Raw genomic sequence first — 27,900 nt, forward strand, 5'->3', positions numbered from 1 at the left:
AAATACGGTTATATCACACAGCCGATTCAGCGCATTCCTACTGCAGAGGAAGCAGTGGCATCTGGAGCTGGATGGGCGGGTGGGGGGAGTTAGAGGTGGGTGAAGGAGGTGGGGGCACGATTTGCCTCATCCATCTTTGAGTACCACCACTCAAGAATGGTTTAATGATGCAAGAGTTTAGAGATTTGGCTCCTGACAATCGTCCACTCACTGTATGAGGGCCAGCAGCATCGCTGATTACAAACTCATTCCGTGCTCATTCAGGACATACAGACTAGATTTAGCTCTAGACTAATGGCTGCACAAAACCAATAGAAATATTAATGAAAAATAATAGTGCTGGAACAAGTGTTTTTACTGAACACTGATATTTATAATGTCATCAGCTGCTTGGGACCAGGAAATCTGGCAAACTGGTGCAGTCAGACATGACGAGACTCCAGAGTCACCGATGGACTCAGGAAACACAGCTGTTGTCAGATGGATCTGGATTCAAATGTGTAGCACAGCTTGAGAAATGTGACTCCTCCAGAAACAAACTAAAGCTATATCCGTTACTGTAGCAACGACAGTTAAACTAATTCAACCCAACAGAGTATTACAACAAGCAATATTTAAGATATATTATTTTTTATGCATTTTCTTTTTCTATAAACTGCAGCTCACATTAGATCAAATTGCTCTGTGGTCTTCAAGTGAACCAGTTTTTGCTCCATAGATCAGGTCTCCCACGTGGAGGCGGCCATGTTTAAAATAGATTTTGTACAGAAACAGCCAGGCCACTAAGTGTCAGTATAAGAATAAGTGTCAGTACAAGAGCTGCTTCATAATGTGAAGAAGAAACACTGGGAAGATGATTTATTTATCGTCCATTAGGAATGAGGAGTGGATTTAGTTTTTAATTTTCTTCTTGTGTCAGCATGTCACGTCATCACGGGGAAAATCTGCTCATTTGAGTCATGACGCAAGACAATCTGAAAAACTGCCACAAGCGTAAATACACAAAAGCCCCTCTGCTGATACACCGATGTCCCTCCGAAATCCTTCTGCTCCGTCTAGCCACGTGTCTCCGCCAGCGTCTGAGCGCTCCTTGCAAGTCCGCAGCCCAACTGCTGTTTTAAGGGGAGTGAATTCTAGAGTCCACACACCACCCTTCACAAAGAACAGCACCACCCTTGAGCTGCCGCACTGATGACAGAACAGCGAGGGAAAAACAAACAAACAAACAAACAAAAAAGGGCAGAAACACGTTGGTTGAAAGAGCACACCATTTTCTGCACACACGTGCCTCAAAAATCATTAACGGTGCGGTGCGAGATCGGCGTGGCATGCCAGCAGTCTCGCATTGTGTCTACCGTTCCTGTTAGCTACGAACAAAGGTTTCATTTCTCCTTATTCAGCCGAGAGGGTGGATCTCGGACGACCCGAGTCTGTGCTAGCAAATGACGTCAGCACGGAAGTCCTGATCTGGGATCAGGTTTCCCCTGTTTTCAACACCGAGTGCAATGATCAGGCTAAAAGGGCAAGGCTGATCCACCATCAGGAAATGCTGCCCCAGGACACTTCTGCATGTAGCCACGGGCACGTTCCGGTGTGGCTCTGCCACCGAACCTATTCTATGACGGTGGACGATATATGAGCCATGCAGAAAAGCTGAAAGAAGATCATCTGTGTAGACAGTGATGACGAAGTCGAGGCACCTGTGTAGTCTGATATTCATTTTGCAGAATTATCCCCTTCTTTAGATTGCCTTTGAAGTCGAATACGGATTATTCTAGTCATCATGATTCAAGTTCGAAACAGTTCTACAAATATCCCCTTGAGAATATAACTAAATCTGGAATAAAAATAGCAAAGCCACAGTGTTTTCAACCTCTAGACCAGGTCTGCCCACTCTCTTCCCACACCTTTTGTTCTCTTGCTCTCTCGTTCTCTCTCTTATAAAGGCCTGCCATGCACTGGTTACCAAGCAGTAAATAGAACTGAACTTTACTCCTGCCATTTCGGTGGCGGAAGAACACCTTTTAAGCAGGCTTGCAACTTCTAATAAGAAACCTGCCAACCATAAGCAAACATGGATCACTGAACCGAACCAAACAAAAACACCACCACCAGTGCAGGTCTCTGGCTGGACCACGGGTGGTCTTTCTTTGTTAACACAGACTTGCAAAAACCTAGCTAGCTGAATTCAAATATCATATACCCACCAAATAACACGCAAGCAAAGTCCGCTTAAGGCAGTGGTTCCCAAACTTTTTCTGTCGTGCCCCCCTTTAGTAGATGAGAATAATTTGGTGCCCCCCCATGCGCCCAATATGCGGGGGGGGGGGGGGGGGGGGGGGGGGGGGGGGGGTAGCAGTCTGCGATAGCAGTCGATCGCCAGTAGTTAGCGATTTCGAACAGTACACCACCGACGTGCGCATGTTTTACTTCCAACAACCTCCGCGCCCCCCCTGCAATACCCCCCACTTTGGGAACCATTGGCTTAAGGTCAGCCGGAGTCAAGAATGGCTCTCTGAACTAACCAGGAAGTGTTTCGGGGTCCAAGAAGTGTTTGAGTGCTCAGCGGGAGCAGACGAAGCATCCCTTACCCGATCTTGGTCTTCTGCTTGGGCTTGGAGGAGGTGACGATCCGGGCCTTCTTACAACCCTTGTCCCGGGCCCTTGGCCTGGTGGAGGAGCGGTGAGCGTGCAGCTGGGAAGAGCTGGGAAAGCTCTCGGGGGTCATGACCCTCGGGATGTTCTTCTCGCCGCGCTCGCGTGCCTTGGCAATGGCCTCCGAAATGATGCGGTTGGCTTTCTGCTGCTTGTCCTCCAGGGCGGATACCTCCATCTGCTGCTGCCGCTTGTGGGCGCGCCTCTCTGATGCCGAGGAGTGCGAGGACGAAGAGGATGAGGAGCCGCTCTTCATCGGCGGGCTGAGCAATCGAGCCTGACTGCTTGGACCATTACTGTTCTTGGGAGGCTGGAAAGAGGCAGACAGGAAGAGAGACAGACTTAGTGCCATCTCTTAATACTAACATTTACCAAAGAACGCTTTTCTCCCCGTGATAGATCAGTTTAGTAACATCATACATGCCTATACTATAGCTGCCACAAACACGTCTTTGTTTACTGGGCTCATGACTCAAATGTTTACACTCTTTCCCTCCTACAGCGAACAGGCCTTGAAGAACACAATGTCCTCACCATGATGACTAAAATCCCCAGCCTTAACCTAATGTCTTCTCACTAAGGTAGTTAAGAGACCAAAATGGATAATTATACTCATGTTTCCATAATTTCAGAGCAGGTTTTGATATAGATAAGCTAATTACTAAATGTAGCACCTCAGAAAAAGTGAGTGTCAATTAAACATCCCTTAAGCATGGAGCTACTATAATACTATGAATTCAATTTCTTCTAAACGAGAGTGAGGTCATTTTTATAGCTGGAACATGGGCGTCTTGCCTTCAGGTTTATGTGATCAAATCAACAGGGAATTGTGCCTGTGCTCAACCCTGCATAACCTGTACACAAATCTACATTCAGCCCAAGAGGGCAGTTTTAGAGCATCCAGCTATTTGAGAATCAAGCTGGTTGAAGCACTCTGGGCCTGTCTGTCTCGCACGCACATCTGAAGCCCATGATGAAGCACACTCTCAGTTTGACTTGGTTGAAGCTTTTCTCATTTTGACAGCACGGAGAACAGATGTGAGGGTAACACTACAGGTAAAACCGTGGGAAATCCCCCATGTTTGCGCTGAAGCATCCTCACTTCTGACCAAGATCATCTTTCACTCACAGTGACAGAGACCGTTTATGGAGAACGAGGCCATTATATGGAAAATACGCACATGAGCACTCAGGCGCATGCACGCGTGAAACACACACACACACACACACACACACACACACACACACACACACACACACACACACACACACACACACACACACACACACACACACACACACACACAAAGCTACCACTGCAGTTTAAAACTGTCAAAGAGAACACACCATCAGTCACCCACTCAAAGGTTAATTTCCAGTTCTGGGCAGATTTCAGGTAGTTCACTGAACAAGTGAACTACTTACAAAAAGTTCAAACAGGGTCACTGACGTAGCCTTCACCTCAAACCCCACATAAACTCGCCCTAATTTCCTTCCATTCAAATAATGCTGATAGATGTTTTTTAAGTAGGTGCATCCTTTAGGACTATTGGGTTTCAAAAGAAAACCAAGATACAGAAATACAAATGGGAGGAAGAGGGAGAGAATGCGAGAGCCAAACAGACAGACAGACGGACGGACAGCCTGTCGGCCAATCCTGCATGAATAATACAGTCGTCAGCATGCCCCAGCCTGCCACACCATCATAACGTGAATTATACATGAATGCCGTTATTTCATTACACACACACCCAGAGAGAGAGAGAAAAAGAGACCCACACACCACCTATACACATGGATCCCAGTTTGAGCACATTGCTGGACTTGATATGCACTTTCCTGTGTGCTAAATAAAGGGAATTATCTGGAAGCAGTGAAACAAAAGAAGGGGGAGGGGAAATAAACAGTAATTCATCTGGAGGATAAACACGCACTGCACAACAGTTCACAAGAGGGAGAAGGAGAATTCATATGACTGCCCTCATCTGCTGGAATATTCTTGCTAATCCATTTGAGGCGTGAGGGGAAAATCAGGAGAAATGAAGGGAAAAAAAAAACAAAATGAAAAGCTACAGAATGAGGGAGGAAGAACAGAGGGAGGGAGGGACAGGGAAAATTAAGAGAGAATGAGATTTAGAGAGAGAGAGAGAGAGGGAGAGATGCACCAAAGTAAAAGCACTGCAGCTGTGTAATACATCTATAAATAACTAAAATTACAGGCTGCCAGCACTGCAGTGATTTCAATCTCTCCCCGTTTCTCTGCCTCTCGTGAAAACCTCTATAGATAACACACGCACAGACACACACATCACTACTAGGAGACCTCGCTGGACCCTCGAATGAATGATACACTCCTGCCTCGCGCACGCAGTCACACAACTCAACACATTCAGTACTGCACCACATCGGAGAGAGAGAGAGAGAGAGAGAGAGAGAGAGAGAGAGAGAGAGAGAGAGATGGGGGGAGGGAGAGAATAAAAGCTGGAATGGAAAGGCAAGAGAACGACAAGCGCAGGAGAGCGCGCGGAGGCAGCGGGGGAGGGAGACGAAAGCCACCTCGTGTCGCGAGCGCAGCGGGCCAGCGCGAGGCCTGTGACGTTAGCGCCGCGCGCGCTATGCTAACCGCCGACACCAGAAACACAGGAACACTTAGCGCAAGATGGCGGCGATTGTATAGGCTGCAGCGTGAGTCGTAGCTGTTCAGTTCCTGCCTGTCCCTCCCTCCACCCTCCTCCTCCACCACCACAGACACACACTCACCCTTCCTCTCGGCCTCTTCACCGTAGACATGTTTTTGTTCCTTTTCTTTCCCCCCGCTTCCCTCTCTCCAGTCGCCTAACAAAAGCCTTGCCCTTTCGCCGGGTTTTTTTTCTCTCCCTCACGCTCTCTCCCCCTCCACACTCCCTCCTCCTCCTCCTCCTCCCCCCTCTCTCTCTCTCTCTCGTGCTCGCTCTCCCTCCCCCAGCAGGTCTGTGGCTCGAGCAGGCGGTTCACCTCCTCCCCTGCCCGGGCTTCATGGAGCTGCACTTCGCTGGGACGGGGAAACGAGGAAACGAGGAAGAGACGAATAAAGCAGTGGCGCTCGTCCGGGATCCTCTCATTCTGCTGTTCCAGGCTCGGTTCGGTCTATCCCGGTACCTCCCTCGCTCCTTTCCCCCTCGATTCACTCCGTCCGTCCGGCAACTACTGCGATCTCTTTCCTCGTTTTCCTTTTCACGATCCTCTCTCTCACACACGCACACTTGTAGTTATTACTCTTCCTCCTCTTACATCTCGGACGAAGGTAGGATTGCTACTCCTCCTTTGTACACAGAAAGGTTTTGTACTAGCTCGACTGTACGGTTCGTAGATTGCTTTTCCTTTTTCCACTTGTTTTTTTTTTCTTCCTTTTCCCTCGTTCCCCTCCCCTCTCTCCAGCTGGGGTGTGTGCAGCGAGCGAGAGTCGCGGGCAAAGCAGAGCAAAATGAAAGCACAAAGCATCAAAATGCATCAGCATGAATATTAGAGATGTCGTTAAAATCCGGACTCGTTTTTCTCTCTCTCCCTCGCTCGCTCACTCACCCTCTCTTTAGCTCTTTGTAAGCGGGCAGGCCAGCAGAGGGGGCTAGTAGTTATTACATTAACTTTCACAACTTAACCCCCAAAATTCTGGATTTCAGCACCCACATGCACATACATAACCTAACGTTTACTGCACGCATGAATTTGTACCATGCACACCTTGAACAATTATTTTTGCCAGTAGAATAACGCAATGTTTGAGTTTTGTAAAGACATCCAAATAAAATAAACGTGTCATGAAACCATCTCATTTGTGTTTGATAACATGGATACACAACAGCAAAGGGATGCCAGTTCCAGATTTGAAGGAGAATAAATGCACCTGGCTAAGATGAAAGATGGGCAGGGAAGGGTTACAAGCCATATGCACATAGAAAAAAAAATAATTGGATCATGGCAATTTTAATTCTCTCACACGGGCTTGGGAGTAATTAGTAAATGCACGTTATCCTTGCATTTACATAGCATAACAGACCCACACAGAGGTCTCTACACCAGCTCTAGGTCTGAATGCATATCACTACAACAAGCAGCTAAAATAGCATAAGGACCTTGAGTAGCCTCCACTTCCCGGAGTATCTAGTGTCTCAACAAGTTGTCTCACTGCTATAAAATCAGCCACTCCATTGGGAAACCAGGAAGGTCACCCATATGCAGGTGAGTCATGTCCTAGTGAGAGTAATAAACAGAACTGTACATGGTTGAGCTTACTGGCTCTTTTCCAATAAAAATGTACTGTACTAAATGCAGTCATATTTGAGTAAACCATGATGGTGTGGTGTTTCCAGAGAGTTTAAAGTGCAACAGGGAAGGTCTTGTTTGCCCTCTACACCAGGATACATCAGGGGCCAGGACAGAGAGAAAGAACAAGACACCCATCTGCCCTGTATTGAGAAAGGGCAAGATAAACTCTTAACAGCAACACAACAGGGAGAGGGTAGTAGTGTGTGCGTGTGTGTGTGTGTGTGAGAGAGAGAGAGAGAGAGTGTGTGTCAGTCAAGGCCTTGGAGTTTGGACTATACATGGAGAGAAAGAAAGTAACAGGGGAGGGGAAAAAACTGATAAATACGATTAAAATATAAAATTACTGATTTTGTATGTGTACACACACAGTTATGAGCACAGCATTTTAAATGACCATGAAAATGGTTTAATTTTAATTACATTAACGGCTGTATCTATGAAATGCATGTCAATAAAAATATAGCTGTCTGTATGTGCACAACAAACTTCATAGTTCACTTACAACAGAGAGACCAGCGGAAGGAAAAGAAATCAGGAAAAAAACAAGGAAAGAACAAAAAGAAACAAACAAACATACAAAAACGCCATAAAGGGGTCTTAGGGTTATAAACAGGTGGATAGAGCAGTGACGGGCTGTAATGTTCTGTGAGGGAGAGAGGGGGAGATACAGACACATGCTCGCGCAGTCACATGGCTCAAATGGCACCACTTCCATGGCAACCAAACAGTTAATATGCAAATGAGGTGAAATAGCAACGCTCTGCTACGGGGAGGAGTTCGGCTCGAGGGGAGGAGGAGTTCGGCTCGAGGGGGGTAATGGAGTTCGGCTCAAAGGGGGGAGGGGGGAGGGGGTATGGAGTTCGGCTCGAGGGGGGTAATGGAGTTCGGCTCAAAGGGGGGAGGGGGTATGGAGTTCGGCTCGAGGGGGGAGGGCACAGGTGTCAGACTCAAACTACATTATCTAACCACGGCGCTGGTGTTACGCTGCGTAAGAACAGAGAACGTTAAACGCCGTTAAACCGTTAAACGCAGAGACGTTTTTACCTCAGTTTCTACTTTTGACGAAAACATGAAAACCATTTGTAGTCGAGGAAACCGATGAAGAAATTATTTCTGATTAATTCGATTTATTACTCATCTAAAGACGAAATAAAATGGTCAAAATGGCCCACCAATTATGGGGTTACACACAAAAAACCCCAAAACAAAACAAAAAACTATTAAATATTATTTAAGTTTCACAACAGTCCATAATATTTCTGCACGGTTCTAACTGGTATTGCAAAACGTTTCCCTACATAAGTAACATGTTTAATTTATGAGCAGGTTGACCAAACCATATCTTATATTCTGCCAGCATGCCAGTGACTGGGTAATTTAAGTTTGAGGTACCAGCCACACACAACATCCAGGAACAGAAGGCTTTTCTCTCACAGTACCATTAACAGAGGCTGTGCCGGTGTGCTAGTTAACTGAATATAGATTACACTGTCAGGGCCTGCAGGAGAAAGATTAGGGTCCATAATTAAGACTGGAACAGCAGGGTAATGTGGAGTTAGACTGAAGAGAGAGAGAGGAAAAAGAATAGGAGTGAGAGAGAGAAAGAGATGAGGGCAAACTGATTAATTAAAGAGGACAAGATGTGTAGCAGTGTTTCCTGGTCCCAGTAACACGGCAGCAGCTAGTGATGACCCTTTCCAGGGTGGAGGAGGTGCTAGCAAATCCCTGTCCCGCACACACGCACACTCCAACACACAGCCAGCAGTGTTTGTGACCTACAGTCACACCGTCTAGAGGACACTGTTCACTCCACATACTGTGTTTAGTGTCGACTGTGCGTGCTCTGAAACAAATCACTACACATTCTACACATACTCAAAACACTGCTTAAAATTGTGTCGTATTAATATATATGAGTCAATTGTAGTCTTAACGGTGGGGTTCAGAAAGCTTGCACCTTTTCAGCATTACTGTGTTTAAAGAGTAGAAATAATTTCTTTCAGAGGCAACAGCAAATTACTGAGGGGTTCTGAGTGCAGCTTAAAAAAAAATTGAGTGGAGAATTGTAGTCCACTCCAAAGCAGTCTTTGGGATGTACACTGAAGGGAATATGAGCCTTGAGTAAGTTAAATATAAATAAATAAAGTTTATTTGCCAAAATGTGTCAGATACCATTTTATACAATCGCTCTCAGCAGACCAAATTACAGACAGGCTGAACAGACTAGCTGTCTGCTTCCCTGTACTGTGATCTTGACAGGCTGCACAAACTTCTAAAATGGCCCCATATCCAAGCCTCACTGTAGGGGATATTTATAGTAATCAGCCTATAAAGATTTCCTTCCATGGCTAGAGTTGCTAAGCTAATGCTTTCTCTGCCTCATAATTAGAAATTCATGTCCGGCCTTAATTAACCAGGGTATCTCATAGATTTAAGGTTACTTAAACGAAAGGAATTTTTCTTGATGTTGAGCTGTTTTGATGTTTGATGGCACTTGTTGGAATAATGTTAATTTGGTTGAAGGTTTCTAGTAAATCACTTATAAATATATCTGTTAAAAATAAAAAAGCTTGTCTTTTAAAGACCTCGAAGGATTCCAGAGAGACAGACTGAAATGACAATGACAAATGTAAGTTTCAGAGGTTCAGAAGTCAACATGTCATCTGTGAGTCAATCACACCATAGGAGCCTGACACAGACTTGATCACATGCATTTTGCTTTCTGGCAAAGTAGGAACAGGAGACACTATTCAAATAATGCTACTAAGAACATTACTGAGTGAGATACCAGAAGATAGACATTTAAAGTGCCAACCGGAGAGAGACAGAGTGGTGGAGAGAAGATCTCAAAGGTGTCTGGACCAGAGAAGTGCAGCTACAAGGCCATCCAGGTGAAGTGGTAACCAGTATTAAGATGTCACTTTGCACTGTATATATTATTCAAGGCTGTTTTAATTGATTAAGCTTCTTGTAGTAATTCGAATCAAAGAACTTTTATATTTTAATATTCACTCATTCATCTATTTATTTTTTTATATCCATTCACTAATTTATTTATCTATTCATTCACAGTGTTCATAGTAGCCATGTCCCTTATGATGCAAACAACTGCATGCCATCATTTAGTAATGTAAGTTGAAGAGCAGCTCTCCAATCACACCGCTCACTGTTCCAGCATTGGGGGATGGATCATTACCCACAGAACAGCAGCGCATGAACGAGAGGCCTGCACCTCTGCTAGAGTGCACCAGTCAGAGAGAGAGAGAGAGAGAGAGAGAGAGAACAGGGAAAGCACTAGCAAGATAAAATGCAACAGGTAGTATTAATGAAACATGTACAGTGCTGCTATTAATCTGGAGCAAAAGAGAACAGTGACAGAGTTACACACACACACACACACACACACACACACACACACACACACACACACACACACACACACACACACACACACACACACACTCTGCATCTTTCTGTTCCAATTTCTACTTCCTGCAGAGAGCAGACAGGTGCCCGTGGGATAAGTGTAGACACACCACATGCGTGTAGACACACACACACACACACACACACACACACACACACACACAGATTCCACCCCACCATCTCACGTGTATGAGAGGAGATTCTGAACTACACTCGTGCTATGCAAATGTCTGAGGTCAATCAACGGCTATGCAGCGGTGACAAAACCACCTTCCACGTCTATTGTCAAGCAGAGAAATGTTTGTGTTTTCAAAATTGACTTGTGCCCTTCAAACAAATAAATTAACTGTAGTGAAAGTTTCAGTTTCTCCTGCAGTGCTGCACATGTGAGAGGCACACGGTCATGAGCTGAAACGTAAGACTTCCTCTAGAGGTGAGGGAGTGCTACTTCACTCCTCCAACACATCTAAGGGGCTCTACGTGTAATGATATGCCCTGCTCCTCACTGCCTAGGTAGGACTAGCTCATAGTAGGGCTGAACGATTAATTGCATTTGCGATAATTTCGCGATTTTTTAAAACGCGATTGTCTAATCGCACAGGCTGCGATTTAAACTGGTCACGTGACTTGGGAGCGAGCCGAGCCGAGGACGAACGGAGCAAACCCGAGCAGGAGGCAGGGAGTTGGAGAAGTGAAGTTAACACAGCGCACTTTAACTTGTTGCACAATGGCTTCAGGCTCGACAGAAGCTGACACAACTGAACGTCTAATACCAAAGAGGGGCAGCACATAAGTTGTGTGAAATTACTTTGGCTTTTAAAAAGATGCTGCTCAACGTCAGGTACCCTGCAAAACATGCCTTGCTACTGTTGCTACGACGCGAGGTAACACTACAAACCTTCAGCATTAAAAAAACACCACAAAGCCTCGTATGATATTTGTAAGGCTAAAATGCCAACGACCAGTGCTGCATCTTCAAATACGCCAAAGTGTTTCTCTGCGCTTATACAGCTTTAGTATGCGGTGAGCAGCGAAATACCGTAAAATCACGCATATAGGCGCAATAAGATTTAAAGCACGGATGAATCGCGAAAGCGCGAATAGCTTGACCGCGGTCCAGCACCGAGGGTTCACTGACCGAACCGTTTGAAAGTGTAACTCCTTATGGATGTAATTCGAAGCGGCACGCTGAAATAACTCGGGCAGTAACGGAGTTCATAGTGAAAGACATGATGCCCGTTAATATAGTGAACAAGCCCGGCTTCATGGCTTTGTTAAACACACTGGATATGCGCTACCAAACGCCCTCACGCACATATTTTAGCCATGTTGCTATACCTGCAGGGCTGCCAACTCTCACGCATTGAGCGTCTTAGACTAAAAAATTAGTAGTTCGCTCTGGCGCCAACCACAGGCGATCGATCGATCACGATATAATAATAATACTTAAATTTAGTCCATTTTACACCCAGTGGCGGACTTAGCAATTTGGAGGCTCAAGGCGAATTTTGCTAGGGGGCCCATCAACATTAATATGCGAGAAATAAGTTCAGGTTCACACTACAAGATTTTAGGATGGTTTTTCAGTCGCCGACTGTTTTTGTAGATCGCCGACAGAAACTGTGGTCGGACGCAAATCGGGGATCATTCGGCGCTCGCTCAGTCGTGTAGTGTGAACTGCTGAAAGACGCTCGCCGAGTGGCCGCCAACTCATCGCAGACGACCGGCAGATATCTAGCATGTTTAATATCTAGCATGTTTCATCTCTAGCCCAGTCGGCGACTGTGAGTCAACAGCAGCGTCTAGCTTCATACAACTTTACTACAAGACTGTGTTTAAGTTATTGTGACAGCACTGGAGAAATAGTGCGATTGACTATATCTATGTTCACTGCAACGGAGAGATGAAATAATTCTGGCAATTTGGGACTATGGGGTGGTTAAACGGTAAAAAAAAATAATAATAACGAAAATGTGGAGTACATGTACGTTGTTTTTATTTTCTTCGTGGTGTTGCTGGTTCTCGCGAGTGTTTCATTTTCGTGTTCTCGTGTTTTTGGACGGCAGCCAGATGAGTCGGCGATTCCCCAGTTGTTTAATTCGTGAGCCCACGTCACCGATCAGTCATGTAGTGTGAAAGCCACAACAACTGAAAGACTTGCGATTACAGCACAACCAGTCGTGTAGTGCGAACGGCACAAAAACCTGATGACTGAAAAGTCGTGTAGTGTGAACCTGGCTTTAGCTAGACAAGGGGGCCCTACAGTGGGAGGGGCCCAAGGCAATTGCCTAGCAACGCCTCTATGCAAAGACCGCCTCTGTTTACACCCCCCCCTCCCGCAACCCTGTATCTGAGCTGTATAAAAAATGCCGAAACAGAGTTTCCTGAAGTGGAACAATGGGGAAAAAATCGCGATTTTAAATCGCAATCGCAATTTATAGATAAAAAATTGCAATTAGATTATTTTCCAAAATCGTTCAGCCCTAGCTCATAGTACTAAGATCAAGAAAATAAAGCAGTGACTAGCTAGGTTAACAAGTGACTAAGCTAAGTGGTGATCTGCCACAGTACTCTGGTAACAAAAATCATTGGCTAATCTGTGAATATCCCTGATGTGGACTAAACTGCAAACAACAACAAAACTAGAAAAAAATGAATATAATTGAAGATGGCTTGTGGTTGCATTATGAGATGTTTGAAAATGTATGGACACATTGCATGCTGGGATCATTTCCAGTGCAAGTGTGCAGCTGCTTGCATTGGGAAAACTGAAGAGCCTCATAAATATTCTTGAATTATTAAGATGTTTTATTTGTTTGCATTTACTTAGTTGAGTGTGTTTAGTCAGTAAACAACTATTAATGCATTCAAATCTGTTGTAAATTGTAGCCCTGATGAGATGACCTTACAAGAACCTTTTTAACCCACTATCGGGTTGTTATGTTAAATTATAAAAATGTAAAGCTGAAAAGAATTAAAATTAATTGGCTAAAGCAATTTGGTGTTTTAATTTGACTTAAAAGAAAAATATATCACATTTTAATGTATGCAGATATAGACAGTTTAAAAAATAGCTTTTGTGATTTCATTAATGGGCGTCATTCACAAAAGAGCTACTTAAGGCCGCAGTCACACACACATGGGGAAATAACTAACCCTTAAGACATTAATCTAACATTGTTTCCAAAATCATTTATAAATGTCCCAACCTCCATTTTCTTCTTTTCGGCTTCATATAAGTAAAACATTAACACAACACACTCAGCATAATGGAAGATACTGGAAGAACGGGTACAACAAGCAGTCTGAATCGGTGGGGCAGTAATGTACTACCCTGTAGTATGTACTACCCTGTAGTACTTTTAGTGGAGTAGGTGACGATATAACAACTTGCTGTTGAAATCGGGGGAATAAGACTGTGAATCCCCTCTTTTTTCTTTCTATAAACAAAATCCAGAACCATGACCATGCTGCCATGGCAACGGACAAGTCCTTTGACATTTGGATGCTACCTGAGAAGCTGTGAACTCGTGACCAATCAGTGACCTGCTCTCAACCAATCAATGACCTCGTCTCAACCAATCAATGACCTGCGCTCACACTCGACATTTAGAAACATCTCTCCAAGGGCAAAGACAAAGAAAAATAAACACATACACAGAACTACACCCTACAGATTTGAACACAGACATAAAAGTAATTATGAGTAAAATAATTAAGCCAACTGGTTTGTTCCCACCTCTCCATGAACAAATGGAGTATGTCAAAGTCAACTAACTGGAGTTTTTTCACCCAGACAGACAATACTGAACTGCTGACATGCTGCATGTATTTTTGATCCGGTGTGTGAAGGGTTAACCTGACTGAAACGGAAAGAGGTCAAGTTGTGTCATCGCCCAAAACGCCCAACATTCCACCCACGCAACCATCCCCCCCTCCCACCATAAGCGCTGTGAAACCGGCCGGCACACACACACACACACACACACACACACACACACACACACACACACACACACACACACACACACACACACTCCTAAAAGAAAAGTATAAAAATAAATAAAACAATTGACCCTCAATGGAACCAAAATGAGACCCCTCCCCCACACACATAAAGTGAGAAGAATGAGAAAAGAGGCGATGTTTGATTCAGAACCTACTGTGTGGTTTGGTCTGGCTGAGTTCCCACATGCTCTACAGCAGTCCAAAGCCAAGTCAACTCGCCCCTCCCTCTTACCCTCCCTCTCACCCCCCACCTTCCCCAGACACACACACACACACTCCTCCCCTTCCGGCCCTCAATACGCACTTTTATATTGTACTTCCTGCTACCCTTTAACCCTGTTTGCACCTCCCACCATTCCTGAACACAGTGCAGACAGTGAGCAGCCGAGTACTGATCTCAGACCAGGGGTTTGTTCTTTAACTATGTAACAGTCTGTGTCCGTCTCTCTCTCTCTCTCTCTCTCTCTCTCTCTCTCTCTCTCTCTCTCTCTCTCTCTCTCTCTCTCTCTCAGAGCAGGACGGGTTTGTGAGCGACAGGGTGTCAGGTTACAGTAAGACTCTGCCTGGCAGGCTGAGTGAGTTATATAAACCTCAAAGTGGCAGGGTCAGGAAGCAACAAAGCCAGCAATTCAACTGAGGCCTTTAGCCCCACGCACGCAAGCACACACACACACACAGACACACAGACACACACAGACACAGACACAGACACACACACACACACACACACACACACACACACACACAACTACATACCAGCAAGTAAACAAATGCACAAACACCAAGGGTAAAGAGGTCACAGTAAACACACACAACTGCACACAAAAAAATAACAACCACATAAACACCCAGAACAGTTGATACCACACGCATGACCACACACACCCACACACACTCACACAAACACATGCGCACAAACTCAAGTCATCCTTCACAACATACAGATGTTAAGGGGGAGTAAAGGGAAAAACACTCAGGCTAAAATCGCTGAAGCATAAATGAGGCACCTGCATCACACACACACACACACACACACACACACACACACACACACACACACACACACACACACACCATCTACCATAACCAGGCCCTTGAGGTGTAGACTCCACAAGACCTCTGAAGGTGTCCTGTGGTATCTGGCACCAGTACGTTAACAGCACATCCTTTAAGTCCTGTAAGTTGTGAGGTGGCGCCTCAGTGAATCGGACTTATTTTTCCAGCACATCCCACAGATGCTCGATTGGATTGAGATGTCAGAGATTTCAAGGCCAAGTCAACATCTTAATCTTTTTACCATGTTCCTCACATAATTCCTGAACACTTTTTGCAGTGTTGCGGGGCACATTACCTGCTGAATGAGGCCACTGCCCTTAGGGAAAAGTATTTCTATTCATTCTAACAGTGTTTAAGTAGGCGGTACATATAAAAGTGACACACACGAATGCCAGTACTGAGCATTTCCCAGTTAAGCATCACACTGGTTGCCTTCTTCTCCCAGTGCATCCTGGGGCCATCTATTCCCCACTTAAGTCACACACACACACCTGGCTTTGGCATTGTCCGGTTCTGATGCTCATATGCCGACTAGAGATGTTTTCTGCAGGGGTCAGAGGTCAGCATGGACACTCAGACCGGTATGTAACTACTCAGCCCCAAGTGCAGCAAGCTGCCGTTTACCACGTGTTCTGACACCTGTCACAGACAGCATGGACGTTTCAGTAATATATATCACAGCAACTCTTCTATAAAACTAGACAGACTAGCCTTCACTCCCCATGCAGACCCATGAGCCTGTGAGACCCTGTCGCCAGTTCACCAGCTGTCCTTCCCTGGACAACCTTTGGTGGGTACTAACCACTGCACACCAGGAACTGAACCACAGCACAGGACCTGCTGTTATGCAGTTGCTCTGACACAGTCTTCTAGCCATCAGTTTGGCTTTCGTCAAAGTCACTCAGATCCTTACACTTGCCCAAGACATGCCTCAAGAACTGACTGTTCTCTTGGTGCCTAATATATCCCAACCCTTGACAGGTGGGAGAGAGAGGCATATATATAATATGATATGATATAACATATGAATGTATGTGACCACTTGGATATATGTGTTTATTTTAAAATGGGTGGATGAAATGCACCACTGCACCAGTGCAAGGGAAAAGTGAAAGGGTTGACATATAAATCTTCATAGTGTGTAAAATATGGGACGTGAATGGAGGAGCGATGAGTGTAATGTGATGAGTGACTCTTTCCCTTCACTGGGGGAGGGGGGGGGGGCAGCCTAACACAGAACCCTCCAGCTGGCCCCCCTGGTCCCTTTAATACATATCGTGACCAGGTGATCTGTCTTATTTCCAACCGGACACATCTGATCCGTTTCACTCAGAGCTAACCAATCACTGAATCTGCTTCACAGAAAAAGGTTTAAATGGGGAACCCTGCACTATCCCGAGAATAAAGATTCAAGGAATAAAATTAGTCCAGCACAACCACCAAAGACGACAAAGTTTGCTCAATGTAGGAACATTGAGAACTTCCCAACTTCAATGACAAAAATGATTAGTTATCAGAAACCCAATTTTTCTAATTTTGTATGAGCATTAACATGGTGGGATTGTGTGGGTACAGGTATGTGTCTCTGATATGGTCGGTACTGCATCTAAACCCACTGAGGTTGATCACAATCAACTAAACAGTGAGAAAGTCTTCATTCTTTCCCAATTTTATCCCAGTTTAAACTGGATCTTTCCAGGATCGCAGGCAAATGCATCCACAGGCTTGTTTAAACCTCCCTCATCTTGACTTTTACCATCAGAGCAAAGTTATAAACACAAAGCTTCAATACACACAGTGTGCTTGGCCAAAGGATGTACATGAAATCCAGCCACTGATATCTACCAGTCTGCAAAGGGTTCAAAGATCATGTGGAAGCTTCTGGGCCCCCAGTTAACCACAGGGAGAACCAGAATTGCTGTGCATTCATCCAGCAAGTCACAAAGGATCAAAAATAAATATATAAATAAACAACCCTCCCAGAGAACTGCAGACTTCTGCCGCCGTTAAAATCAGCTAACACCATGATTAGAACAAGAATAAAATTTGGACCAGCAACACAGAAAGCAGCATTAACCCAGAACATCATAAATACCTTACATTTACGAAGAACATCATAAAAACTCATCTTACATATATGAAGAAAATCATAAATACTCACCTTACATTTACAAAGAACATAAATACTCACCATACATTTACGGAGAACATCATAAATACTCACGGTACAATTACAAAGAACATCATAAATACTCGCCTTACATATATGAAGAACATCATAAATACTCACCTTATATTTACCAAGAACATCATAAATTCTCATCTCACATTAACCAAGAACAGCATAAATATTCACCTCAGACTTACTGCAAAGAGCATAAATACTAATTTACATACATTTACGAAGGAGCACATAAATACTCATATCACATTAGTCAAGAAGCACCTGGATAATCAAACAGTGTTTTTGGAAGATGCTGTATGGAGAGATTGATTATTTGAATTAGGCTACATGTTCTGAATGGACATATGGGAAACTGGAATTGGATGACCATCTATTAAATAAAGAACATAATAATAATGGGCTATTTATTGCTATGGCTATTTAAGTCTCAGTAATTTCTATGTAATATGAGATTTTGGGTACAAATCATAGTTTTTTACATTTTCCTTAATCTCTTTATTTTATCTATGACACATCCTTAAATCTTCTTCCACACCACGTACTGCTCAAAGAAGACTCCATGAGCACAGAAATATTATCAAGGTTTCATCATCCTATTCCACCTTACCAAAATTATGCGTGGTCCACCTTAAAATCTGAAAAAGTCAAATATAATATCCATACATGTAATGTGGAAGCCAACCTTCATAAGCTGCATAACCTTATAGAGTACAACACTACCTCTGCAAGAGCTGAAAATGACGCATGCACACCAGTCCAGGAGAAGACTGAAGCAGAGCAGGAGCAGAACACTTCACTGATGCCACCAGCAGGCTGGCCAGTGATTCAGACGAATTAACTAGTTTTAAATGGTGCAACAAGCTACAATAGCATGTTAACCATAAAACTGGGTTGTTCCTTAAGCACCTCAAATTATGAGAGGACAGACACAACAAAAGTAGATGAGATCAGTGTATATAGTTTAGACAATGACATCAGCACTACGAAAGCCGTGTTGACACCAGACAGTGAAGTATGAAGTACAAATGACAATCGGCAAAACGTCAGTGAACGAAACAAGATGAAACTCAGGGGGCTGCTCCACTACTGGAGATTATGTTTTCTTTGCTTAGACAAAATGGATAAAAAAACAGAGTGTGTTTTCTTTTTGCTTGTTTGCTGAGCTGTTTTTGTGAGTAAAAAATCATAGAGAGGTTAGTGATCCAGATGTCAATCCATACGTCACCAGGTACTTATAGCCATCAATAAACTCTTGTTTTGACGGTTTTGATGTTTGATCCTCTTAACGTTTAGTCTAAAGAATGTTTACATGCAGTTAAACTTTATTGGGGGCCTGAGACCCCAAACGGTATTGCTTTCCTCAGCTTACAGTTCAAGTGAGATTTGGTTTGGTTTTTTTTTAAACAAAGCAATTATTTTCATATATCGTTATGGAAATCCATGTTAAATAGCTGCTGTCCTGTTATAAGTGTAACACACAGCATTTTTAAGCATAAAAATATCAACCAACTTAAAGCAACAAAGGGAGATTGAGGGGAACGTTCCAGAAAGATGAAACTCTAGGTAACATATTGTAGTTTCTGGGGTTGATGCTTTACATTGTGACCCAGGGCTGGGGTTGGGAATTTCATCTGTGCCTCTTAACGTTGTTATTAATGTCACTCATGCTATTACATAACTTGGCCACACGAGGAGCCATTATATATGACTAGGAAATAACTCTAGGTCCACCCACATTTACAATCATTAGGCAACCTATTACTCATTATTTATACTTCATTGATTTATACTTGATATTGATTGCATGATTCACTATAGACCACTGCTTGATATTGCATGGAACGCCTTTTTATTAGCAGTAGATCTTAACTAATTTAACTAATATATTAATTATATTAATATATATGTATTGCACTATTATGAATACAATATAAACTATTAGCCTAATAACCAGGCATGAGATCAATGATAATGCAAAAAATACTAAACTTCATGGCAGCATTTGCAAACTAGACCTTGCCACACCGAAGATGATCATTCAATTAGGTGAGTTAAGCATTCATTTAAAATCATAGTTCTGGCATCGGTACATTCAAATTCCAGTTAGCATTGGTCCAATGGCTTGTGCTGAAAACACACTAATGCAGATCTTGGAGGTTTAGGCCTCATAGTCTTCATTAGTAACTAATGTAGCAGGAAGAGAGTCCGGGTGTGTCCGAGTGCCCCTCCCGGCCCGCCTCCCCTGATCCATGCATGGGAGTGACTGCATCCCATGGTGCATCTGTTGGACCTCTATAGCCCACTGCACATGAATGGACCCTGTCTAACCTTCATGTTCCCTCTCTCCCTCCCGTTGTGTGTGTGTGTGTATGTGTGTGTGTGTGTGTGTGTGTGTGTCTTCCTCTTTCTCTAGCTCTCTCTCTCTCTATCTCTCTCCCTCTCTCTCCAGGACATCACACAATCTGTACATTGATGATTTCCTGCCTAGGCTTTAATTAAAGATTTGTGAGGACAGACAAATTAGCTCAGAGAGACTCCTGTCTGTCTATCAGTGGACATCTATGTGCATATACTGCTTACTGTATGTCTATTAACTGCTGTAAAACATTTGGGGAATTGTGTTTTTGCCAAAAAACCAGAAAGGATACAATATGGTGAAACAATGAGGGTGGTAGTCTGACAAAAAGCAAACACCTACCTAGGTGTGTATGGATATCAGCTTGTGTGTGTGTGTGTGTGTGTGTGTGTGTGTGTGTGTGTGTGTGTGTGTGTGTGTGTGCATCTGGTAGACTGTAAGAATTAGGTGTGTGCGTGCGAGTGCGTGCCAGTTTATGTGTGCACTGGCAGACGGAGAGCACTGAGCATGCGTGTGCGTGTGTGTGTGTGCTAAAACTGGCAAGCATTGCATGTGTGAGAGGCAGCTGAGCCCAGTTCCCTGTGTCAGCCGGCTGTGGGGAAAGACTGTGGCAGTTACGTCATCAGAGAGAGAGAGAGAGAGAGAGAGAGAGAGAGAGAGAAACAGACAGACAGAGCAATACAGAGCAAGAGAAAGAGAAAGAGAGCGAGATTGTGATAGAGGAAAGGAGGTGGAGACAGAGAGAGACACTCTTCTGATACCAGAAGTAAGCATTGCCTCCAGCAGGGCTGGCCAACAGCATTTTTCCACCATGCCTTTCTCTGTCGCCACGGACACCCCCACCCCCTACTCACTCATTCCTCATCTCAAACCACCCCCCTCCCCCAGCCCCCAACCTGCAAACACGAACAAACATTCAACCCAAAACGCAAGGACACAAATGCAAACACGCCACCCCCACACTCCAGCCAGACAGAGCACACGTTGTGGTTACCCCGTAGCCACCCCAGCCCTCCACTCATTATGGACTTAAGCATGCTTAGCAATGGCAACCCCCCCCCCCCCCCCCCCACACACACCCTTCCCACCTCCCAGCACAGTGCTGCCCTCCTAATCAGCTGCCACACGTTTGCAGCCCACCAGGGAGGAAACGCTCAACCATTATGATTTAATGGTATCTTCGTCTCGATTTCCCTTCCTCTTTCTCAGGGTGTCTGTCTCTAACTGTCTGTACCTGTCCGACTGCCTGCCTGGGTTAGCTGCCACCTCCACCCCCCACGACGGGGCATTTCAGTCAGACTTGTTCTCGTCTTCTTTGAGGAAGTTAATTATTATACAGAAGGCTGGCGTCTACCTTCTTGACAGTATGTCTGCGCTCCTCTCAACTTCTCCAATATTTATTCTATTTTTGTAAAATGAATTTTAAACTCTCCATAGTGAAAATCAGCAAACACCTTGAGCAATACAACATGACAGCCTGGTTCTGCTGAAATTATTTTGACAATGCTCATAACCGTTTCCTGGCCAACATTAAGATCCTTGACCCACTCTAAACCCTGCCTTTTGGTTCTCTCGTAGACAGATACAGTTAGACAGATACATGATAATTATGCAAGCACTACACTTCTGATCACTTACCTGTGACTCATAACACAAAGACAGTGAATCTTCATAAGCCATGTCTTCTCTTTTCTCATCTTCCTCGTTTGGTTCTTCAACTTGTCTTGTGTTGGTCCAGGATCTCCTGGAGGTCTCTTCCTGAACAAAAGCTTCAAGCTGGGGCAACAGCTCATCTCCCAGAAGGACAGACCCATCTCCAATCCCCTCAATCCCTCCATGCTGATGATCCAACAACGCCTCGGCAAGGCCCTGAAACCCACTACTATTCACACTCTGGTTGGCGCAACTTTCATCTGTTTGCGAGAAGTGGCCGTTTGCAGTAGCGAAAGAGTCCAGGCCTTCTGAGAACATGTCAGAGGTACCGTACGCATCTTGAGCTGGCTTCCATGGACTAGATTCCTGGTTCCGAGTCCTTTGCTGCTGCTCCAATACTGGATCTGCCAAGAACGGACAGCCGGACTCGCGACCGATGAGGTTGGAAGCAGACGGCATGGTGGCCGTGGTTGTTGTCAAGGTGACATGAGTTACCCGTTGTGCAGCTATGGGCTGGGATGCGTTTACCACAGCAGGAGGCTGACCAGGGAAGGAGTACTGAGAGGAAGGGTAGGAAGATGCAAGACTGGCTGAACAGGAAGGCAGTGTGTAGGCTCCAGGGGAAGACTGAACATGGAACCCAAGGTTACTGTCCTCTGCCTCAGGGACACCAGGGAATCCTTGAACTCCTTGGGTCAGCCGGTACCTACTTTGTTGCTGAGATGCTGCAGGAATCATCGGGACGTCCATGTACTGTGCAGACTGTGGGTGAGAACCCTGGTCACCGCCGGAATAAAGGGGGCTTCCCCCCGAGTTCATTGAGCCATGATGGCCTTGGTGAGATTCCACGCTGCCTTGGTAGTAGAAGCTGGGATGTTCCTGATAGGCCTTGTTGTGCTGGTGCAGTTGCTGAAGGGGCATCTGTTGCCGGACTGGCAGCTGATGCCTTGTGAGAATCGGCTGCCTCTGCTGGAGATGCGAATGCTGCTGGCTGTACTGGTGTTGCTGCGCCTGACAGTGGGGAAGCTGCTGCTGAAATTGAGGTGGATGCATCTGCTGTTTAAGGTGCTGCTGCAGTGGTTGGTGTTGATGGTGGAGCTGCTGGTGGTGGTAGGCGTTAGCTCTCTGCTCCCCCCATATTGGGCTTGGGCTGTTACTGGAATATAGTCCATTGGTCTGAGACGTCTGATTCAGCGACGGTTCTTGAAAATGGGGCGGCTGGTTCAGGAAAGGCCCTCCGACATTGTTACTGCCCACTGGGCTTGAGAAAGACTGTGCCATGGAGGTCTGAGCCTTCATTCCTTCAAACTGACCAATCTGCTGACTGTAGTGTACCCCATGCTGGCTGGCCGAGGGTACAGAACTCGCCACCATTCCAGGGTGCTTCTCAGGAGCCACTGGATTTATCTGAAGAGGATCAAACCCTGAGCCTAGGTCAAGCTCATCTGCCAAGGAAACAGGCTCAGAGCTGAAGCAGTCTTGAGTCAAATCCTCAGCCAAGCCCTCAAAAAGGTTTGAGTCACCAAAAAAGTCCATTATGACATCTGTCACAGACTCATTGCATAGAGTGCTGCTTCTCTATAGCAGAATCCATATAACAGGAGAGCCAGGTGGAATGTGCTTCTGTAGGGTGTCAAGGATTGTGCAGCCTCCATGTCTCCATTACAGAGTGTCTGCAGAGAGTTCAAAGAGACAAAAAACAGCATTAAGCAAATTTTTTTAAAGCTTTCAGCCTCTTTTTAAATTACAGAATAAATTGTGATGTTAAAATTAGGCCTAGAAATTAGGCTTCGGTTTAGAGTAAGCCAGTGCACATGTATGCATGAGAAATATAAAACGTATTGTGCTAGTGCTACTAGAAGTAGCCTAACTCAACATGGCTTTCCCACAACACAGGAATTAGCCTAGCTCTTGGGAAAGTTCTGCAAAAGCTAACTTTTGAGTCAGTATTACCCTGCACCAGAAATAAAATATATTTATATAATCCCCATTTATGAACATTACTTGTATCACACTTAGATCAAGCACACAATCAAAACAGTAGATGAGTCTGTGTTTAAGACAAACCAAAAAATATTTGAAATGGCTGATGTTCATACTTTAAATCCAATTTAGGGCTATGAGAAAACATAACTTCTACTAGAACTTTTTAGTCCCTTAGAATATAGTTAATGAATATGGAATTAGAGATTATAAATATCCAATATAGTTTATGAATATGTTATTACTAGGGGTGGGCATAGATAAATTTTTTTAATCTAGATTAATCTCACTGAAATCTTGAAATTAATCTAGATTAATCTATATTAAAATGGCTCATATGCGTGCTACCCAAGTAATGACTAAAAGTCAGTTTTGATATAGGTTTTCTAGGGTGCATTAGACCAGGGGCTCATCTCCTGTTTCAAAAATGCATCAATGACTGCTTGAGGAAGCTGTTCTACTTTGATACTTGAAGAAAAAAAATATGCTCAATAAAATGTAGGCTACTCGTGTTCAACGGTTTATTCAGTTAAACGTGAATTTGTAAGCCTACATACTGTACATTAAAGGGGGTTGATAACATGTTTATTCAGCTAAACATAATATTTGAAATGTAAGCCAACATTTAGTACATTTAACCTCACGGATGTAATTTGGGGGGGACTTTTTCAAAAGCCGGTTTTGGTCCTCTGTAGTTTTAACAGTTAAAAAGAAATATTTAAATAGCGACGAATCTAGTGCTAGGACCATGCAGAAAATGACCGCTCCGAGCTCCGCTCCGGTAACACTTTACGCTCCTAAAAATGAATTTTCCATGAAGCAAACCTGGCGACTTTGTGGCTGTATCCATGTAAACACACGTACGATTTGTAATTCACAGGTTTGAAAACTCGTTCTCGCCCCTACTGTGCAATTTGGTTAGGAATACAGCCGAGCTAAACTATCAAGTTGAAAGTCATCATAGTTTGCTTACCCATTTTGACCCAATTCCCAACCTAACTTTAAGAATAGATTAACGGCGATAATTTTTATATCGCCCGATAAGATTATCAAATTAACGAACGCCGTTAACGGCCCACCACTAGTTATTACACATTATAAATATCCTCACCTGCATATTTATGGATATAAAATAGTCTGTCAGGTATTAAAAGGAAAATCAGGCTTTTCTTTTAAAAACTACTATGTTTCATAGTTATTCATTCATGTTTTTGGCTAAATCAATGCATCTTACTTTAGAAGAAAGCAGTTCTCTTTCAGACACAGACATACACATGAGCAGCAACAGACAAACAGGTTGTCCTGACCAACACGGTCTATAGAGGAGGTCAGTCACGACCTGCTGACTCACCACACTCACATAGACACACACACACACACACGCACAAACACACACAAACACACGCACATACGCACACACTCACAAAAGTACTGAAAAGCCTTAACACTAAATTCATTTTCCTTTTCATCTTAACACTATTTACTAGTACAGCCAAAGGCAACCTACAGTGGGTCCTTTCTGCACAATGCACCATTTCACAATGGAAAATAAGTCTTAAATAATCCCATCAAAACCACTACGAATGAAGCCAATTCCATACTCTTGTAGGCGTACATACTACAATCACATTACCTGATCAAACAACCGGGTTCAAGAAAAAATGGCATGACAAAGGACAAAAGGTCAGAGGGCAAGCCTGGAGGTAGTGGCACAGTTTAGGGAGTTTGCGTCTAAATGCAGGTGTGGCGTTAAACATGTTAACAACTCTAGAAATGACAAAAACACAGCTTCAGTCTCTATGACTGGTTGGGAAAATAGCCGATTAGCAACTTTTATTTCCTAGACATGCACCTGTTTGAACCAGGAAGCATTAGGTAGACAAATGTGACTCAGGCAGACTCATTATTATTAATAGATAGGCCAAGCTTAGTATGCAAGTCACCAACCAACTTACCTAACAAAGTTACATATACAAATAAGCAGCATAGGCCAGGAAGAGTTCAGGACACCTCAGGACAAGCCAATGGGTGAATTCCATAAAAATATGAAATTATGACAGTTTTGGGCAACAATATAACAGCAATCACCCCAGCAGGAAACTACACGATAGTTAGGGATTTCCCCATGTATTGGGGGCAAGGGAGTGTCCCAACTTCCACATCAACTTGAAAATGACCTATATTAAATACCTTTTTATACCCCACCCTCAAATACACACACACAAATAAATAAACAACTTCAACTATTTCATGTCCTGTTGACACTGACATATGCCCGGTGCGGTCCAGAGGAAAGACTCCACCCCCACTCCGGTACCCAGGGGAATTCCTTGGCAACACCTTGGAGTCTACCTTGTTGACTCACAGCTCAGAAGCCCAAGTGTAGGGGAGGTGCAGTCACCCACACCGACAGTCACTGCTCAGCTGTGGGAATGAAATTTCATTAGGTTGGCTTCACCTGTACACATTCATTAAACACTCGTATGCTTACTGTGCCAATCTGGCACCCAGGTTGGCCAGAACATAGGGATATAATTCTTTGATGTTCTGACAGACAGACTCAGTGACTACACAGGACACATTCCTCTCTCACCTTCAGCACACTAGACCTCATCTGACCTTTATAAACCAGTGTAACAACTAGGCTACTAATGAGTTAAAACACATTTTTGAATTTTGCATTATGTTTTTAAATCCGTGATTGGCAAAACGACTAATTGACACAATTTTCATCTCAATTCATTAGAACCATTTGTATAGCTAACTGTTCCTGTCAGAACTCTGTTCCATCAATGTATTTCTCTGGATTTTTTGTTCCCAGCCTACTGAACTACACTAACCCTAAAAAGCATTTGCCTCTACTTCAGAACAGTTGTTTGCAGATCAATAAGCCAGCTAAACAAATTCAAAGCTGTATTTTATTTCCATGAATTATGCTAAAATATTTGCTTGGCATGGCAACAAAAATGAAAGGAAAACAACAACAACAACAACAACAGAATGCACATGCCTAATTTACATTGTTTGCTTTTAGGTGAGGTACTGGTGTGCAGCTCTCAGTCTGAACTGGTGCATGCCATCAAAATGACTGGAGCCAGTGAGTACACTGGTCTCACTTTCGAACTTCAGGGAATGGTAAACACCTACTAGCCCGAACTGGCTTGTTTTTTGATCTCACTCAATTTAAAGTGTTTTAATCATGACAACTGTATGTAAGTGGTACAAAAACAGATCCAATGAAAATCTTACTTTCCACAAATCCACCAATGAGTAAGCGATCAATACAAAAATACAACATCCACAGACTATTACCTAGAAGAGCATTTGCTATACAGCCACAACATTAATGACATTACAAACTTGAATGGCAATATCAATACATATAGTCAAAACACTCTGTATAAAGTGTTAGAAACCAGTGCACTATGCTAAGTGATATTTGCATAAAGATTCATATTAAATTTGTTGTCACAGTTCAAAGCAATGAAATGCTTCTTTGCACAAGCTGGAGTCAGAGTGGCGGGTCAGTCACTGTACAGCACCGCTGAAGATAAGAGGGTTAAGGCGCCTTGCTCAAGAGCCCAACAAGGTTAAGGGGCCTTGCTCAAGGGCTCAACAAGGTTAAGGGGCCTTGCTCAAGGGCCCAACAGTGGCTGCACAGCAGAGCCTGGATTTGAACAGACAACCTTTCGATTGGTAGGCAAGTCTTACCTGCTGACCTCCCACTTGCTAAATAGTCTGATATATGGGTAGACCTATTTTCAGCTGGCATCAACCACCCCAATCTCATAGCTTTCTGCCTTTGTTTATTTGTAATAGGCAGCTTCAGTACACATTTAGATTTATTTGTACAATTTCTGGCTTCGTGCAACAAGGTCACTGTTTTACATGTCATTTCACGAGCAAGAATGGGAGACCTGATCCCAGAGCAGCAGCCGTCTCCTAAGATACATGATCGGCAGAGCTCAACTGATCTGTCTTGTAATGCCACTCATTTCTCTACAATTCTGATTCATCCTGAGAACAGAGAGAGGTGGTCTTGCCCATGACCTGATCTGAGAACAGTTTTAAATTTCTCCCCTCACAATCATCGAACAGGTTTGGGTGAAGACCAACGCTCACCCATCTCACCCATGGTGACTAAACCAGACTTAAACCAGAAAGGAACAGGTGGCACGTTGGCAAGTATGGTTTGAAACACACTCAGATGCAAAGCAGTACAATAGAAGACTGAGTCATTTTTAGAAGTGCCTCTTGAAAACGTTTTCTGGAC

The 27,900-nt window shown here is 44.0% G+C and overlaps 1 protein-coding gene and 1 long non-coding RNA gene across 12 annotated transcripts in view; one reads left to right on the forward strand and one right to left on the reverse strand.

The window, feature by feature from the left end:
* Positions 1-27,900, reverse strand: part of chd9 (chromodomain helicase DNA binding protein 9) — a 71,309-nt gene that overhangs the window by 41,292 nt on the left and 2,117 nt on the right. For 7 of the 11 annotated variants that reach the window (XM_076999896.1, XM_076999938.1, XM_076999958.1 and 4 more), the window contains exons 2-3: positions 21,630-23,317; positions 2,592-2,965 (exon numbers count right to left, since the gene is read on the reverse strand). In XM_076999896.1, coding sequence (XP_076856011.1) covers positions 2,592-2,965; positions 21,630-23,180 — 1,925 coding nt within the window. In that variant the 5' untranslated portion in view covers positions 23,181-23,317. Of the gene's footprint in view, positions 1-2,591; positions 2,966-5,415; positions 5,622-14,549; positions 14,599-21,629; positions 23,318-25,896; positions 26,052-27,900 lie in introns of those variants that run through there. The other 4 variants (XM_076999913.1, XM_076999904.1, XM_076999976.1 and 1 more) reach the window with 3 other exon arrangements.
* Positions 5,162-6,670, forward strand: LOC143510534 (uncharacterized). The gene is made up of 2 exons (XR_013130019.1): positions 5,162-5,340; positions 5,621-6,670. It is a non-coding gene; the product is annotated as an uncharacterized LOC143510534 (long non-coding RNA).

Source organism: Brachyhypopomus gauderio, chromosome 1 (genome assembly GCF_052324685.1).
Source record: "Brachyhypopomus gauderio isolate BG-103 chromosome 1, BGAUD_0.2, whole genome shotgun sequence".
NCBI classification, from domain to species: Eukaryota; Metazoa; Chordata; class Actinopteri; order Gymnotiformes; family Hypopomidae; genus Brachyhypopomus; species Brachyhypopomus gauderio.